We start from the raw sequence: 18,726 nt of genomic DNA on the forward strand, positions 1-18,726 counted from the left end.
AAGAGACACAGCACACCGACTCATTGGGCACGGGAACATATTAAGCCACAAATGGAAGATGTCTGCCAGCCGGGAAGGAGAGGATCAATAAAGACCGGGCAGATGGAACATGGAACATCATAAGAACCTCAGCGAAGCCCAGGGGTCCCTAAGCAAACCAAATGACTGTGCAACAAAAAGGACCCTCATAGCGGTCCAGGAGGAGCAAGAAAAGAAACAACAGACCAAGGCAGATGGGAATTTATCACCCAATGGAAAGACAGGGGAGGTGCGGCAACGGCATCAACAGCTGGAGGAAGGTACAGAGATGCCCGGTGAGAGAATAAAAGGACGGAGTAACCAAAAGTCTCTCACCCCAATGGAAATAGTGAGTGATGACGAAATAAGCTCAAGGGCGGCCCCAGTTGATGTGGAGCCCCAGCACGATATGAGAGGAGTAAGAGTGAGACTGGAGGGAGAAGTGCAGCTGACCCCCCTGGAAACAGAAGGCGTGCGGCAGAACAAAGGGCAGGAAAGAGCAATAAGGGAAGCTCTGGAACGAAGCCAAAAAACAGATGTGACGATGGAGGAGTTACGAGGGCAAGCATCACGACTGGAGATGAAAGTGGAGGAGTTGGAGTTGGAATATAAAAACTTGGAGGAAGAACAGAAACGAGCAGAGAAACAATTCAAAAATCTCAAAAGAACAAGGAAGACACGGAAGAAGTTAGACAAACAAAAATAGGGCGACATCCAAAGAAACAGACACATGCAGACCCGATCCCAGACGGGAAGAGGTAAAGGTGGGGAGACGCAGCAGGTGACCCCCGAAAGTGAGAGCTCCAGTGAAGAAGAGGAGGAGACAGAAGCACCGAGAGCAACACAGCTCCCCCTGATAGTCAAAGGAAAGCAAAGGCATTATGTGCCATGGACATTCATGGATGTGACTGGATTGGTAAAAAGACTGCCAAGTGTGCGAAGGAGCACAGAGGTGGATCACAAAGTTTGAGGAACAAACAACCGGACAAAGTTTGGATCTGGGAGATCTGAAGGCAATCCTATGCCAAACCATAGGAAAAGCAAAAATGATGGAAATATTCCACCTTGCTGGATTAGGAAGAGAGGCAGATGATCCAAGGGGAGATGGAATAACCTTCGGCCCATACAGGAATGACCTGTGGGATCAGTTAAGGACGGCCTACACAACCAAGGCAGACCCAGGAAAAGTGGAAAAAATAAAGCTGGAAGAAGAAGAAGGGGTTGTCGAATTCATACTGAAACTCCAGGAGTCCTGGAGAGAGGAGATGGGAGCAGCATGGGATGAGACACCCGCAAGTGAGACACTGTTTAAACTCATGTTAAAAAGGGCACTCCCTGAGGAAGTCCAAGACCAACTGGAAACAGTGTTGGGTCTAAACACCATGCCATGGGCCACCTTCGAAGCGAATGTAATACACCATACAAAGTTACACAGAAAGAGGAGGAGAGAGGCAAAGAAGGATGCAGAAGATTTAGTAATGCAATTGCACAAGGCGCAGCTGGGAGAACTAGCAAGAAATAAAGAAGAAAGCCATGAAAAGAAGAAGGAAGATAAAGTCTATGCCTCAAAACAGGCGGCAGTCATGGTGGTTCCAACCGCTGCTGAGGCTGTGCCACCTCAAAATGGAGGAGTACCACAAGTGTTGATGACACAGCCACTGCCTCCAACTATGATGCAATACCCAACGAGTTATCCCATGAGTATGCACCTCAACAGCATGACTGGGGACCAGGCTGAGGTCGAGGAACAAAAGGACAGCGAGACAGTTGCGCAATATTTCCATCGCCTCACTGACATGCAGTACACAACGCGCACAGCGGCCTCATTCCCCCAGCAGGATATGAGTGAGGGGGAAGTGACGGAGTACGAGGCACACTTGAGAAACAGTTTCATGAATGGACTGGTTCCAGAAATATCTGACAAGGGGAAAAACCTATGCATCAGGTGGGACACGGGAAAGCTGAGCCTCATCATACAACATGCTCTGCATGCGGAAAAGCTGCCCACGCAAAGTATGAAGGAGCGGATTAAGTATGAAAGACCGGATGAAAATCTGTGCATGAGACACACAGATTCCCAGATCATGAGAATGGGAGAAATGCCACGTACTCTGACTTCATAATGGAATTGCATGAAGCGTAAGGCTTTTTTTGTGATGCTTTTCCAGGGAAGATGGATATGACAAAGATTGCGCTGTGCACATGGGAAGCCAAGGAAGACAACAGGTACATGCACAGATGCCTGCTCCAATGCTTCAACAAGGAGCAGGGCAGTCAGGAATGCAGCATGCACTCGCAGCAACACCACAAGGAGCTGGAAATTGAGCAGGCCAATGCCCGGGCCCAGGATCTCAAGGACAAGCCCCAGCACCACTAGGAGGGAGCCCATTGGGCCCAGCCCCAGCAGGAATGTGAAGAGGCCTAGAGAAGAAAGAGGGGGAGCTGGTGCAGTGTACCACCTCATCAAGTAGAACCAGGAGACTACGTGTACATCAGAACATTCAAGAGAAAACATTGGAGACAGCCAAGAAGAGAAGGACCTTTTAAAGTGGTGTTAGCTACCCCCACTGCATTCAAAGTCGAAGGTAAGGAATACTGGTATTATCTTAATCATTGTTGTCCTGCGACAGCTGTAGCAGATGCTGGGGAAGAGCCCCCTTCAGACACTGGGGAAGAACCTTCAAGCTCAAAGACGAGGGCGCAGCCCCAAACACAGCCACTCGCCGTGGAACAATGAACCGGGGAACAGCCTTCCACGTCTGAGACAGGACAACAGTAACAGCTGGCAGGTCAGTCACCTGCCGAAAAAAGAAATGAAAAAGACTGGGAGACATTGTTGAAATCAAAGCAATACAGGATTCCGTATTCTGACGACAAGGATGATAGTGATCCCTATGGTCCTGACTTAGTGATAGGCCCTGCCGCTGGAACACGGGCCAGAGCTAGAGCACGCACACAGCAAATTCACCTGCCAAGGAATGTCGAGACATCAATCCTTGCCCCTGTAAATGACATTGTTGAGGATAACCCAAGAGTTTACACAAGCTCAGCGAGGGATTAGATATTTAGATATTAGAGATTGTATAAAGTTGTATCAGAACGTTTGTGAAACATGGTGCAACTAGCTGCACCCCAAAGGAGGGCACAGATGAGAAACCACTGGATAAACTCGATGGAACCCATAAACAATATAAGGACAGACTAACTGTACAAATCTTTTGTATGGCATGTGTGATAGGCATACTTCTGAATCTGGCAATCACAGTAGGAATTCTTACAGTTAAAATTCGTGCCTAATAACTCGCTGCCCTATAACATTTCCGAACCAGGCTCACGGCTCAGGCGTAGTACAGGCACAGGTTCCGCCACTATAGGAGGACGCACAGTTTTTCAGGGGAAAAGCTCCTATCCCATAATAGCGGGAGTTGACAGGACATTAGCCGAGACAGCTATTGAAAGTCACATAAAGTGTGCTCTAGGATTATTCGCCCATGCTAGCAAGCACAGGAAAACATGGAATGACACATTGTACTTTATGATGTATTCTTTTGACTACACTGGTCCCTTTCCGGCAGTAGTATCAGACCTGATACAGTGGGCGAAAAGCCAGTCTCATCACACCCTGACCCTAGAGATTCGAATTAAGCGACCAGGGGAAGCGACCCAAGATCCAACAACCAGCATTGTTGTCAATGGCCAACCTGCCAGTGGTGACGACGGCGGACATTGTAAGTTAATCCATGCCTTATGGTATTACAGTCTCCACACGGACTCAGTTTTTCCATCCTCATTGTAGAAAACATTATTCCTCGAAACATATGAAGTCTATGTCTACGTCACTGCCTGGAGTCCTGGCTTTCAGCTTCATCAGGCAGGCATTGATTTTTGTGGCAGTTCAGGCAATAGTAAATGCGAAAATCCGCTGCTCCAGGGTGCAGGGGGAGTACGAGGCACTTCAGGATTACGTTAAAGTGAACAGTATTAGCCAATACAATACCACAGCTGACGGCATCGAGGGAAACCTCTATCGATAGTGGCTGACAGAAACCACTCACCAGGATGCTGCAAACAGTATCTGTGTAATATGCCATGACCGGTCTAATCAAACACCCTATGTAATGCCTACTAGAGGTGTGGACGAGTGTGATAAATCTCCATATAATGATACATATGTGTGTTCTGCACTGTGCCTGCTGGGTTCAGCAGCCAGAACCCATGGGCCGAAATGGATGGGCAACATAAGTAGATCATGTGCGTATCAGCCGGTAACCTCGCCAATCCCTACAGATATGTCTGTTCAGATGCGGCCTAACTAGAAGTTTCCACTATGAATTAAGTCAAGAGGATCAGTGTATGTTGGCTTAATTGGATCCAGACTCATTCCCACTGCTGGACGAGAACAATAGTGATTCGGACTGGAACTAGTTGCGCATATATAGGACTGTAACATATTGGTGTGTGTCCCTGTTTGTCTGTATCCCCTATGTGTGTATATCTTTCATAAGTGTTGTGTACACGAGGCACCACATTACTGGTGATGGTCTTAATGCCTTAATTGTGACTGAATCCAGACTGACTACACACAAACTTTTCTGTACATATGCTTACGTAATAAGTGTTGGTATTTTGTGTCTACTGGTCTATTGCCTGTCTCTCTGTTGTCTGTAAGGCTTTGTTGCAGGCTATGTCGAACCCGTGGAGTGACCAGAGATGAGTCCAGCGACCCCGCACTTGTGCCCGGTTAGAGGCGAGCTCACGGAGTGTCGCTTGTCGCCTCGACACCCCTGGTTACTGCTACACGTGCATCCAACTGGACAACGAGGTAGACCTGTCTGACTTCATCTGGGGGGACTTCGACCTGGGCGTAGCACCACATTGCACCTGGCTAACATACCCTTCCCCGCCGACGGCTGACACCTGGTTCACGTTGCTTGAGGACACACGCCCCGTGTCACTTATCCTTGCACATGCAGATTTAGTCCTCCCTGAAGGACTGTGGGTTCATTCGTGCCACGAGAATGATTAATCTCTGGACAAGGGGATTGTTTTTGCAGGTACACACATATGAGGTACATCGTTCCTTTTGTGTGACCTCGACGTAAGGACGTGGACGTGCACATGCGTATATTATTTCCCACCATATACGGCAGGCCGCCGTACGCCAGTACTGTACGTTATTCTTTTGTGTATATAAACTCTGGACATCTCACACCAAAGATGTGCAACAAGATCTACAGGATATGCAAGGGCCACCCACTTTCATGGACTCATGGACAGGGGGTGATTCGGATGTGGTTGTTCCCATAACTCGAGCTTTCCACGCTTATCGCCACAAAGACATTTGGACATTTGCATCCCCCTTGCCACAGTGGATTCAAACCATGCAGCGCAATCACTATTGGTGGTGGTCGTAGGGACAGCTAGTTTTCTTATGCCCTGCAACTGTTTTTGTGTGTTTTTTGTTTGTTTATTATGTTTACCATACCTTTAGTATGTTTATGCTGTATGTTTCGGTGACCCTGGTGACACTGCTTTCACTGTCGCGCTATATATGCGGGCAGAGTGAGAATTTTCCCTCAAATCTGGCATCTAGAGGGTTTTTCGCTCACTCCTGGCTCACCTTTTGAGATAGAGCATGTGTGAATTGTGGGTGAATATTTTAAGTAATTAATTTTGTTTTATGTTATTTTGTTTGTTATATTTTATGTATTATGGGTTTTGTTTTCATTGTGGGGGAGTAATATTCTGTTTTATGTTATTGTGTTTATGTTTTATGTATTATGGGTTTTTTGTTTTCGTTGTGGGGGAATGTTGTAAGTTGTTGTAAGTTGGGGTAAGGTCGTCATGATTAGATAGATATATGGGTTAGTGGAAATGACAAGGTAGTCCAGAACACTGTAACATAAGTTTGGTGAGACTTTACAGTCTCACAGGGGGGAATGTTGGAAAAAATCTTAGTAGAAATAATTAAAATATTATTCCTTACAATACTATAACCAAAGTAAAGTATTAGGCCTTGCAAAATATTACAATTGCTGTCATAAGACATATGTAGGTGATGTTGTAGGCCAAAGATGTTTATTGCAACCAGATTCGGGGCTGTCAGGCCTAGTGCCAGGCCTAAGTGACTTCTTCTCTGTACTGCGACTGCGCAGAAGACTGAACTGAGTGGAAATACAGTTTATTATCAGTTTATTCGTCCACTTCTGAAGTCTGTCACCATATTATAAAGGATGGAAGGAGTCTGAATAATTCCAGAGTGCACAGTATGTTAAATGGACTGTTATGCAGAAAATTGTTAAAGATATAAGATAATAAAGGTCTTTTACACACAGTAGGTTGTGTTTCCACCAACAAGCAGCACAGAAAGACAGAGCAGTTTGAGGAAAATTTATTGTTTCTGAGGAGACATTGACATTTTTATATCAACTATTATAAACCCATCCTTATAGTGCATACAGTTAAATAGTCTGTTTCTACATTCTGCATTCATTACTGTTCCAGTTTCTGCACACAAAATGTCCAGTGTAGCTCAGGGACAAATTAAATCTCACACCTCACTTATAGTTTTTATGAACACTTTTACTAACTTTTTATTTTGGATCCCAAAACCTCACAGATGAGTTATAACTCCACATACTGACTCCAGCGTATAGAGGCTGAGTGAATGTGGTGTGGACTCTGTGGAGGAGCCTCATGGTGTCAGAAACGTTGTAGAAGGACAGAGTTCCTGCACTGTGATCCACATACACTCCTATTCTGAAGGATGTTGGACCATTGAGCCCAGTCAGTATGTTGTTGTGCCAGAAAGAGACAGAAGAAGAAGAACACCACAGACTCCAGGACTGTCTGTTGTATCCAAACAAACACTTATAACCCCGTCCTTTCCTGCTGACCTCTTTATATGACACTGATATGAACACATTACTGCTCCACTCCACCTCCCAGTAACAGCGTCCACACACACTCTCCTTACACAACACCTGAGTCCAGAAGTCAAATCTCTCTGGATGATCAGAGTATCGCTGTCGTGTCTCACTCAATGTCACCACTCTGTTCTTCTCAGACAGAATGAGTCGATGATGTGCTGTGTTTGGATCCAGAGTCAAATAGCAGAAATCTACAGTAATAAAATGTCCACATGTTAGATGTTAATTACAGGATTTATAATAAGTGTGTGTGAGACACCTGTCTGTGTTTCTATCCTCCTAATGCAGCTCTATAAACATGGATCAGGTTTAGATCAACAATACAGACATTTTAACATGCTGTGTGTGTGTGTGTGTGTGTGTGTGTGTGTGTGTGTGTGTGTGTGTGTGTGTGTGTCTGAGTGTGTCTGTTTGTGTGTCTGAGTGTGTGTCTGAGTGTGTGTCTGAGTGTGTGTGTGTGTGTGTGTAAAACCTACATTGCAGAAAATCTTCTCTGTTCTTTTGTTCTGAAGGTAAAACCATCTGAACTGCTGCAGCTTTGGGGACACAGAGACAAAATGGAGACAGAAAAATGACATGGAAACAGTTTAAAGTGTGAATGTTAAAATTTGCTTCCTCATGTTTATTTCAGACGTCAACAACATCACCATCTCAATTTATTCATCGGCTACAATTTTCTCCAAAAATGTAAGATTTGTTCTTGGTTTATCTGCTAAATTGATCTTGATGTCATTTACAAGACTGATGCTAATACTGTGTGATTTTCTGCAGTCTTGTTCCTGCTTACTTCTTATTTCTGTTAGATGAATTTTATGGCTCTTTTTACTGTGATAAGAAACAATGTTTGTTTGTTCACCTTCTGGTCTGATTTTGTTGAATTCCTCCTCACAGATTTCCTCGACTCGTTTTTTCAGATCTGAGAGAGATTTCCTCACTCCATCAAATGAGAGATGTTGATTGACAGTGAAGCTGAGTGAGTCATCACATCCAGGAGAAACACAGAGAGACGGGAAACTCTACAGAGAGGAAACACATCATAGAGAAGGAGAAAAGTGGACGAGAGGAACGAATGAATCTCAGACTGAATCAGAACAAAGACACACTTGTGATCTCAGACAGGAACATTTCTTGTTGCTGTAATGAGCTTTTAGGAAAAAACTTTGTGAGGAACAGCGCCCTCTGTAGATCAGACAGTGAGTGTTACCTGGAGGAAGTGGATGTCATCCTGTGTGTGTGAAAGCTGCTCCAGCTTAGTGACTCTCCTCTTAAGATCAGCAATCTCCTGCTCCAGTTGATTCAGGAGTCGTTCAGCTCGACTCACTTCAGCTTTCTCCTGAGCTCTGATCAGCTCCGTCACCTCCGAGCGCTTTTTCTCCATGGAGCTGATCATCTCAGTAAAGATCCTCTCACTGTCATCTACTGCTGCCTGTGAACATGTCTGTAAGGACACACACACACACACACACACACACACACACACACACACACACACACACACACACACAGAGAGAGAGATCCATTTAAAGATCAACTCTTTATCTCACAGTGACTCTATAATGTGTGTGTTTATGTGAATCTCTCAGTTTCCTCCTCACCTTAATAATGTCCACAGTCTGTTTCAGCTCCTGCACCTTCTTCTGCTTATCCTGGATCCTCTGCTGGGATTTTATCTGATCCTCCTTTAACTCATTCTGAGACCAAATACAATATGTTTAATTAATAGAAATAAAACTGAAATACAAAGAATTGTAGACGTAATTAAATAAGAAACTACTACATTGTCCCCAGCACACATCATCACACTCATCACCCTCTCCTTTCCTCTTTATATCAGGCTGCTCTTAACATGGTGCCCTGTGATGGAGTCCCACCAGGGTGAACTCTCCTGGTTACCACGAGAGGCTCCTCAACCTGGATCAGGACAAATATATCTAGACCAAACTCTGAGCAGAAGCTTCCCAGATCTCCAGCTCAGGGTTCTTTTTACATTTCCACAATCACTTTCACTCACTCGTTTAGTTGAAGGTGTTGTTTGTACTCGAAAATGACCTTAAACATCTTCCACTGGTATTACACCATATGTTATATGTAGATATATAATATTTTACATTTTAAATTCATTCATTCATTCATTTTCTACCGCTTATCCGAACTTCTCGGGTCACGGGGAGCCTGTGCGTCTTTGGGCATCAAGGCAGGATACACCCTGGGCGGAGTGCCAACCCATCACAGGGCACACACACACTCTCATTCGCTCACACACTCACACACTACGGACAGTTTTCCAGAGATGCCAATCAACCTACCATGCATGCCTTTGGACCGGGGGACGAAACTGGAGTACCCGGAGGAAACCCCCGAGGCACGGGGAGAACATGAAAACTCCACACACACAAGGCGGAGGTGGGAATCGAACCTCCAACCCTGGAGGTGTGAGGCAAACGTGCTGACCACTAACCCACCGTGTCCCCCTAATCATTTTAACTTAATATTTTTAAATTAATTTTATGCTTGAATTGTATGTGTATTAATTTATTATTATTATTTTTTTGTTCTTCTTATATATATATATATATATATATATATATATATATATATATATATATATATATATATATATATTTATATATATATATTTTTTTTTGTTTTCTTTTTTTGTTTCCATACTTCGGTAAACGGGAAAAATAAATTGAATTTGAATTTAAATTTGAATTTGTAGTGTGTGTGCATTTATAAATATAAATTAAATATAAATGTGCCTTAAAGAAGCTTCAACACATTTAGAAGTAAAACAAAATAAACTTTGAAATCAGAAAAAAGTGGCACATGACCATGTAAAATATCCTCTTCATCATCATCATCATCATTGTCATGCCGTTGGCTGTTTAAAGTACACTGACTGGTCTGAGCTGTTTCACACGTCTTTACAAAACACACTTTGACTTTTACTAAAAATCCACCTTACACTGAATGACAGTCATATAACCAATCAAATCACCTCAATAGAAATTGGTGTCACGTGCGGGGTGTATAAAAACAGACCCAAATGCAGGATAGCTTAACAAAACTGGGTTTTAATAAATAAAAAACCACATAACACACAAACTAGGACACCGACTAGACAGGACGAAGACAACAGACAAAACAAGGATTCCGCAATGCTCAAGGCAACGCGACTTGACTAAATACTAATAATAATCAGACACATGAGGGACAGGTGTGCAGAGGCGGGGAGGAAGATACAAGGGCGGGGCAGACACGTGAAAACGGAACGTCAACAAAAAGCACATGGCCAAAGTCCGGGCTGAGTCCTGACAATTAAATTACAGATAGAATTTATAGAAATTGACTTAAAAAAGGAATAATAATATCCAGTTCTCACCTGTTTTTTAGTTCTTTCTGCTTTAGCTGAAACTGTCTCATGACCTTTGTGTTGATCCATCAGACACAAGTAACAGATGAGGCTTTGGTCAGTACGACAGTAGATCTCCATCAGTTTGTCATGTTCAGAGCAGATCTTCTCTTGGAGCTCTGCACAGCCTTCAACTATCTTGTGCTTCTTAGAGGCAGGAGACTGATAGTGAGGTTTAAGATGATCTTCACAAAAGGAGGCCTGACAAACCAGACAGGACTTGACAGCTTTGTGTTTTCTCCCTGTACAGAAATCACACTCCACATCTCCAGGTCCAGCGTAACAGTGAGCAGAAGCAGCTTGGAGTTCTGTCTTCTTCAGTTTCTCCACCACTTCAGCCAGCATGTTGTTCCTGCGTAGAACAGGTCTTGGAGTGAAAGTCTCTCTACACTGAGGACAGCTGTAGACGCCCTTCACATCCTCCTGATCCCAGCAGCCATTAATACACAACTTACAGAAACTGTGACCACAGGGAATAGCTACTGGATCATTCAGGAGATCCAGACACACTGGACATCTGAACTGATCCTGATCTACTGAAATGCTGGCCTCTGCCATTTTCCTGCACTCACACTGTGAGAGAGAGAGAGAGAGAGAGAGAGAGAGAGAGAGAGAGAGAGAGAGAGAGAGAGAGAGAGAGAGAGAGAGAGAGAGTTCTATAAGTTTTGTTTTCTCTGAAATGAACTTCCTGATTCAGTCTGTTATACAGTAGTGTAACAGAGAGAGAAGTTGTGGCATTTCAGAGAAAAGGAGCTCAGACTTTAAAGATAAAGTGAAGTTACACAATAGGAGAGAGAATTGTGAGAAAGAGAAGTGGTAGTTTCTCTTTGATTTTAAATGACAGATTAATTAAAATGTGCTTTTTTCTTATAAATTTGTGTATTTCAATAAGGTCGCTGACATTAAATGTATAGTTTTCAGACCCTTTACTCAGTAGCTTTCAAATTTAAATATATGTAAATATATTTAAATATTATAAATATTATAAATATAATATTAATAAATATAAATATTTAAATATATATATATATATATATCAATCACATCTCCACATACATATATAGTGATTGACAAAGATATGCTATCACATATGTTATATGAGTTTGAATTACAGTAAAAGTTCTTGATTATATTGGTTATGTTGTATTGCTGTTTTTGCTAAGCCCGTGCTGTTATAATGTTATAATGTATCTAATGTTGCTTTATATGTTGACTGCTTTCCTTAAGCTTACTAAACCTATGAGCTGAACATTGTTATGTTCTCAGTCTGTCACTTTCCAGACTGGGCTTGCACGCACATGCATATTTTAAGCCTTAGTTTCTCTATCTCCACAAAAGGTCAGGTTCCCCTTAGACCCTTAATCTCAGAATCAACAGGTCCGTCCAGCTGGTCGCCTGATTCAGCTGTCTCACCCTACTCCCTTCATGAGGCCTGTTTCAGCTAAACTTTTGACTTTCACTTCCTCATACATTGTTGATCAGAGAGCTCAGACTGACTAGGCCTGACAGCACTGAGTCTGGTTATTTTTACTAAGTTTATGATTACAATAAACATCTTTTCTTGTTTACATCTGGCCTACAACATTGCCTACATATATCTTATGACACCAATTGTAATATTTTGCAAGGCTCAATACTTTACTTTGGTTATAGTATTGTAAGGAATAATACCTTAATTATTTTTACTCCTTACAATACTTTACTTTGGTTATAGTATTGTAAGGAATAATACCTTAATTATTTTTATTAAGATTTTTCACAACAATAGTCCAGTGTTAAGATGACAAGAGACTGATGAAGTACCTGAGCAGCCTGTGTGGAGAAAATGTCCAAATCCTTCTAATGTTGTAGAGAAGAAACATGAGCGTGTCATGAACAACATTCAAGGAAAAAGACAGTTGATTGTCCATGGTTACCCCACGGCTGTGAGCCGTGATCAGATCATTATGCAGGTATATTGTAAGATCATGACCTGGGTATGAATCACCTGGGATAATCAGCAGTTCAGTTTTGCTAGGATTGAGCTTTAACTGATGAGCAGTCATCCATGATGATATTTCTGCCAGACATGCTGAGATCCGAGCAGAAGCTGTGGTATCTGAGGGTGGGAAAGAGAAGATAAGTTGTGCATCATCAGCATAGCAGTGGTAAGCGAACCCATTGTAGCGAATTTGGCTCGCGAAGCAAGGTAAATATTTATAAATAACTATCGTGTTATAGTGACTTCTAAATATTTTAACCTAAGTTGAAATTAACGGTAATGGAATTAACGTTACACTTATTTGGTCTGTTCATTAGGCGAACAGGCTGTGTAACCTTTATTAATTCTATGAAGGCAGCATCTTCCCGGCCAAGAAAGATATGCTCCCCTTTTACTTTATACCGTAATGTAAATTGAATTAACTTAATAGAGCATGTAGTTCAGACCAGATATTGCAGGTACCTTAATTTGTGAGCGATACTCAGAGACAATCACTTATTTGGCACAAAAATATGGCATTTAATGAATGAGACAAACACAACATAAAACACAAACAAACAAAAGAAATAGGGAAAACAAAGATTAAAATAAAATAAAACAAAAGAAATTAAAATTGGGGAAAGGGAGGAAGAGACTGGAAAGAAGAAATTAGAGAAAGGAAGGAAAGGAATGGCAAGCTTAAACTTCAAAATTAATCACACCCTAAATGGGAAATCGTCACAGAAACTTAAATTCACCTTAAGATTCAATGAAAGATTCCTACTTAAAATTCCGCATCTAAATTGGTTGGTAAAGGAAACGTAAGCATTGGCTTACTGAACAAGAGTCCAACAGAGAAAACTCTGAAAAGTCAGTCAGGGTGGGGTCAGACGTTCTTCCAAGTTCTTCTGAAGATCAGAGCAGTTGTCGTTCTTGGAAGTGAAGCTTGCTGGAACTTCTTTGAAGAAAGATGGAGTCGTCTTGAAGCTGTTCCGAAAGTCTGACCACGGATTAGTGGTGTTTGTGACAATTTAAAGGTCGGGAACTCCACCCATCTTTGGGGAGATGACCAATACTTCGGTCAAGGTTTTGGAGGGGAAAAACTCCCTTTGTTTCAGGTGTCTGTGGGCGTGGTTTAGCGATCAAACTTTTAGATGACTTTAAAGTTTGATCCAGGGTGTATTAAGACGGTATGGCACCTTTCGTGCTCAAATAAAATACACCAGTGTTTGAAAAAAGAGTAACCGATAATTTTGTGGTCATTTGGATACTAAAGATATGACGGTATGAAGGCAGCGGTACATTACATACATAGATCCGTAATGGAAGGGTAACTGATGTTAATACGCTATTGTGTTCTTATAAAGGCAAAGAAACAAAAATGAAACATAGAACAAGATGCACTTTCATTAGGAAAGTAAAAAGAAAATGATAGCTTCGTATACATTCTGACATTAAACCTTAAAGGGGCATACAGCATTAGAACAGGTATACATTAACATGCCATGATCAGTAATTAGAGTATAACTGATGTTAAATACAATGTTGTTTTCTGACGCATTAATAAAATACACCCTTGTCAGGAAATTAAGGAGCAAATAATTTTAAGTCAGGCAAGCCTTAAAAGAAGAACACATTACAAAAAGGGTTATAAGAATGAGAACCTTAGAGTACCTTATCTTCGGGTTTTATTAGTAAAAGGAATGTCTCATTGTGGTGTGTGTGTGTGTGTGTGTGTGTGTGTGTATGTGTGTGTGTGTGTGTGTGTGTTGAGGGCCCCTAATCAGAGAAGCCGCATGGGGTTATCTGGTCTTTGTGTAGGCTCCAGTCATTCTGGAGCCAGGTGTGTGTGTGTAAAACTGGGTTGCTCATCGGTTAATTGAGGAGTAGATGTTGAAATTTAGGGTGCCTGGGACATGAAATCTAAAATGACCGGTACCAGACCATGTGAGGAAATAACTTCACCAAGAGAGTGAGTGTACAGGGAGAAAAGAAGAGGACCAAGTTCTAGTGCAGGTTAAAACACATTCGAGCTGTACTCAGTAGAACTGGAGCTGGAGGCCGTGGAGAAGCAGATCCGTGAATTACAGGTAAAGTAGTGGAAAGGCCCACTGGAAGCTTCCCAGTCGGTCGCTCACCTGTCTCAGGTAAATTCCCGGCATGAAATTAGTACTCCCTCCACCCCTACTCTGTGTGTTTCTCAGTCCAGGCCCAGCACACCCAGGAAGCGGCCTGCCCAGGTGCTGTTCACTCCGGTGCCAGGGTACAGGATCTCTCCCCCTCTGCCGCCACCGGTCTTCGAGGTCCCCACCCGGAACCGCTTCAACCCCCTCCGCGAGACGTAATGCAACGCTGTGATCATCGGAGACTCCATCGTCTCTTCATGTCCATGCTAATGTGGCTAAAGGCTCGCACTCACTGCTTACCTGGTGCTCGTGTTCTTGATGTTGCCGGAGCTGTGGTTATTCATGCCAGCACAAATGACACCAGCCTGAGGCAGTCAGAGATCCTGAAGAGGGACTTCGACACCCAGGTGGAAACTTTTCACAGCACATCGCCCACGGCAACGATCATCGTGTCTGGACTGTTTCCCGCATACCAGCAAGGAATCAAAAGGTTCAGTAGAATTTTTGCTTTAAATTAATGGTTATAGTCATGGTGTCATGCTCAGAATTTATTCTATATTCATTCATTCTCTACCGCTTAACTTCTCGGGTCACGGCGTCTCAGGCGTCATTGGGCATCAAGCCAGGATACACCCTATACGGAGTGCCAACCCATCGCAGGGCACACACATGCTCTCATTCACTCACACACTCTCACACTACGGGAAATTTTCCAGAGATGCCAATCAACCTACCATGCATGTCTTTGGACCGGGGGAGGAAAATGAAGTACCTGGAGGAAACCCCTGAGGCACGGGGAGATCATGCAAACTCCACATACACAAGGCGGAGGTGGGAATCGAACCCCCCAACCCTGGAGGTATGAGGCAAACATGCTAACCACTAAGCCACAGTGCCCCCATGCTCTATATTGATAACTGGAATGTTTTCTGGGAGCGTCCAAGGCTATTCCGTGCTGATGTCCTGCACCCCAGCAGAGTTGGACAGGAAATCCTCTCAGACCACATCTCCAGGGCGCTGCACACCTTCTGACTGGTAAACTATGATTTAAATCTAAATTTCAATAGCCATCCTTCACCTCATCAATTCAATTAAATTTTATTTGTATAGCGCTTTTTACAGTGGGCTTCATCTCAAAGCAGCTTTACGGAACATAAACATAGAACAGAAGTTAAACATAAGGATAAAATATAATTAATATAGTAAAAAATTAAGATATATATAGTTCACATTGTGTATGTATGTATGTATGTATGTATCTATGTATGTATGTATGTACTTATTTATCCCCAATGAGCAAGTCTGAGGTGACTCAGGCAGCAGTGGCAAGGAAAAACTCCCTTAAATTGGTAAGGAAGAAATCTTTAGAGGAACCAGACTCACGGTGGGACCCATCCTCATATGGGTGGAACTGGCGGTGTGATTACAAATATACAGTCAAACAAGTGATGAATTAGTGTAAAGATCACATGGAGTTCAGATCTCCTTTTGGTATCATAGAGTCCAACTGGAGCTGGTAGATCTGTAGATGTTTCAGGATTTTCATAGAGTCAGCCTCATCTCAGTGGAGGTCCAAAATCTTCATTGGGTAGAATGGGTAGAAAGAGAGAAGCAGTGTAGGGGGATTAACATATTTGCTGTTCATAAAAAGGTGCAAGTCTAATATTAATATCTAATCTAGTATTGGTGCATAATTTTATGGGATGTATTATGTGTGTGTGTACGCCTGACTAAAGAGGTGAGTTTTTAATCTGCTTTTGAACTGGGAAAGTGTGTCTGAGCCCCGAACACTATCAGGAAGACTATTCCAAAGTTTGGGAGCTAAATAAGAAAATGCTCTACCACCTTTAGTAGACTTAGATATTCTGGGAACTACCAGAAGTCCTGAGTTTTGTGATCCCAGAGAGCGTGAAGGATTGTAACATGTTAGAAGACTAGTTAGATACATGGGAGCTAAACCATTAAGAGCCTTGTACGTAAGTACCAGCAGTTTGTAATCAATTCTAAACTTAACAGGTAGCCAGTGTAGAGATGATAAAATTGGGGTTATATGGTCATACTTTCTTGTCCTAGTGAGAACAATGGCAGCTATGGCATGCGGGACAACCATCTACTAATGCATTACAATAGTCCAGTCTAGAGGTCATGAATGCATGAACTAGCTTCTCAGCATCAGATTCAGACAGGATGTTTCTCAGCTTGGCAATATTTCTAAGGTGGAAGAAGGCTGTTTTTGTGGTATGGGCGATATGATTTTCAAAAGACAGGTTGCTGTCTCGTAAAACACCCAGGTCTTTCACTGTCGAGCTACTAGTAACAGTATGTAGCGGGTCCCTGCTAGGTCCCCACTAGCAGATATATAGATAATCCTGACACTGAAAATATCAGAAATATTCCTGAGAAATCAGCGACGCAGGACAACTGTTGCTCATTCTCCAGTAACACGGATTATGTTTATTTTCAACTTCATTTTAACTTTGCATCTGCAATCATGAATCATTTTCTGTTATTTTTGTCTGCTTTGTATTGAAGCACAGGTTATATCCACATTTAGATAACAATTGCCTTATATTCTTCAAAAGGTCTACTTTCACATAAATGCATCCTCACACATTTTACAAACATTAACTCAAACATTTGTATGAAACCAAAAACAAACATTTTCCCTTTAAATCCCATTTTTGGTCTAACATCAATCACGTTTATCCTTTTTCCTTTAAACACCCTACATCTTTGTCCTTTTATCCAAAAGAGTATTTTTGTAATAACTCCATTTTGTAAGTGTTCACTTTATACAACAGAATAAATCCCATTTGCAGTTAAACTTTATTACATTTACTGTATAAGAACCCAAACTTCAATAATACACATATATCTCATAACATGTCACATAAAAGGTTTGTAACTAACCTGAAAATATCAGAAATATTCCTGAGAAATCAGCGACGCAGGACAACTGTTGCTCATTCTCCAGTAACACGGATTATGAGCTCATTTTGCTCTGCACCGCTAATTGTCCCAGTGTAACACTGTTCATGGTTACTGCCACCCTGTGTCCACCTGATGAAGTACATCATAGTGTTTTTTTTCGTGATCTCTCATTAGTATTCTACTAAATAAATAATAAAATCAAATACCATTGCAATAGAAGGAAAGGAAACAAAAATAATAATCTCAACAAAACTTATTTTGCGAGTGTCACATCCACCCCGACAAACAAAAATGGCTCCCGACATTTCACAACACCACTATTTTTTTCTTAATAGACTTGTGTGGTGACTGGCATGTAATATTTGTAAGGCAGATACATCTGTGGTGCATAAGGTGCGGGCATAATACATTGTCTGGCTATGTGTGGTATGAATGGTAAGGGAGGCGGAGTAATCTGTGAGGAAATGGAACCTATATGGGTTTGTATTGAAGGCTGGCCTAATGACTCATAAGTGAACACTGGTTTCGGCCTCCTCTCCCTTACTGACCTCCTAACCTCTCTGTGTGTATCTTCTGCAGGCCCAGTCATCATAGGGGGACAATTCAGTCTTTCCTCCTGTATTTTTCCAGCATGTTCATTTTGCTCATCCTCTCCAGGCTGAGGTAGTGACATCAGGTTTTCCACTTGTCAGTGGTTCCTCTCCCACTAATTCTACTTCTCTATCCATTGGACTTCATTGATCCTCTTTTTCAGGAGTGTTTTGTTCATGCTCACTTTCAGGTAGGTTTGTCTCACCCATGTGTGTATAGTCTCTTTCAGATGTCTTTCGTCCATTTGGTATGCGTCCCTCGGTTCGGTTTCTCTCATCTGTAAGGTACCTGGACATTCTTCGTGTGCCATGGTCTGTTTCTTTGGGGTCAGACCAGACACTACTGTAGGAGATGTCTTTGACACCGGACTTTCCCTCCTAACTACAGGTGTTCTTAGCCAATAACCTCCTGTCCACTCCTCATCATCATCAGTGTCCGATGTTCCCTCCTTGTCAACAGAGCTAATCCTCTGTTGAGGCTGTTTTTGCCTCTGACGGGGGGTTATAACAGGGTCAGCTAGCTGTGCTGGGCTCTCAACAGGCAAGCTATTCACTAACAGCAGCAGGTTTCTGTGTATGGTTCTGTTTCTTGCATTTGGGTCTCCCTCAGGATGAATGACATATACCGGATTATCTGAGATTTGCTCCTTCACCACATAGATTCTCTTCTCCCAGTATGAGCATAGTTTACCGGGTCCAACCCGCTCACCCATGTTTCGAACCAGTACTCGATCTCCTGGTTTGAGGACCATGCCCCTCG

General features: G+C 42.5%; 2 protein-coding genes across 2 annotated transcripts in view; both read right to left on the bottom strand.

Moving 5' to 3' along the window:
• LOC113645130 (tripartite motif-containing protein 16-like) overlaps nucleotides 1–18,726 on the bottom strand; it is a 664,889-nt gene that overhangs the window by 44,592 nt on the left and 601,571 nt on the right. The window lies entirely within an intron of this gene.
• Nucleotides 6,395–10,917, bottom strand: LOC113645127 (E3 ubiquitin/ISG15 ligase TRIM25-like). The gene is made up of 6 exons (XM_027150439.2): nucleotides 10,330–10,917; nucleotides 8,543–8,638; nucleotides 8,152–8,385; nucleotides 7,804–7,963; nucleotides 7,424–7,483; nucleotides 6,395–7,138 (listed from the first exon to the last, which is right to left on the bottom strand). Exons 1-6 carry the CDS (start codon nucleotides 10,915–10,917, stop codon nucleotides 6,612–6,614), a joined length of 1,665 nt encoding a protein of 554 aa, XP_027006240.2. The 3' UTR covers nucleotides 6,395–6,611.

This window comes from Tachysurus fulvidraco, chromosome 11, assembly GCF_022655615.1.
Source record: "Tachysurus fulvidraco isolate hzauxx_2018 chromosome 11, HZAU_PFXX_2.0, whole genome shotgun sequence".
Classification (NCBI taxonomy): domain Eukaryota; kingdom Metazoa; phylum Chordata; class Actinopteri; order Siluriformes; family Bagridae; genus Tachysurus; species Tachysurus fulvidraco.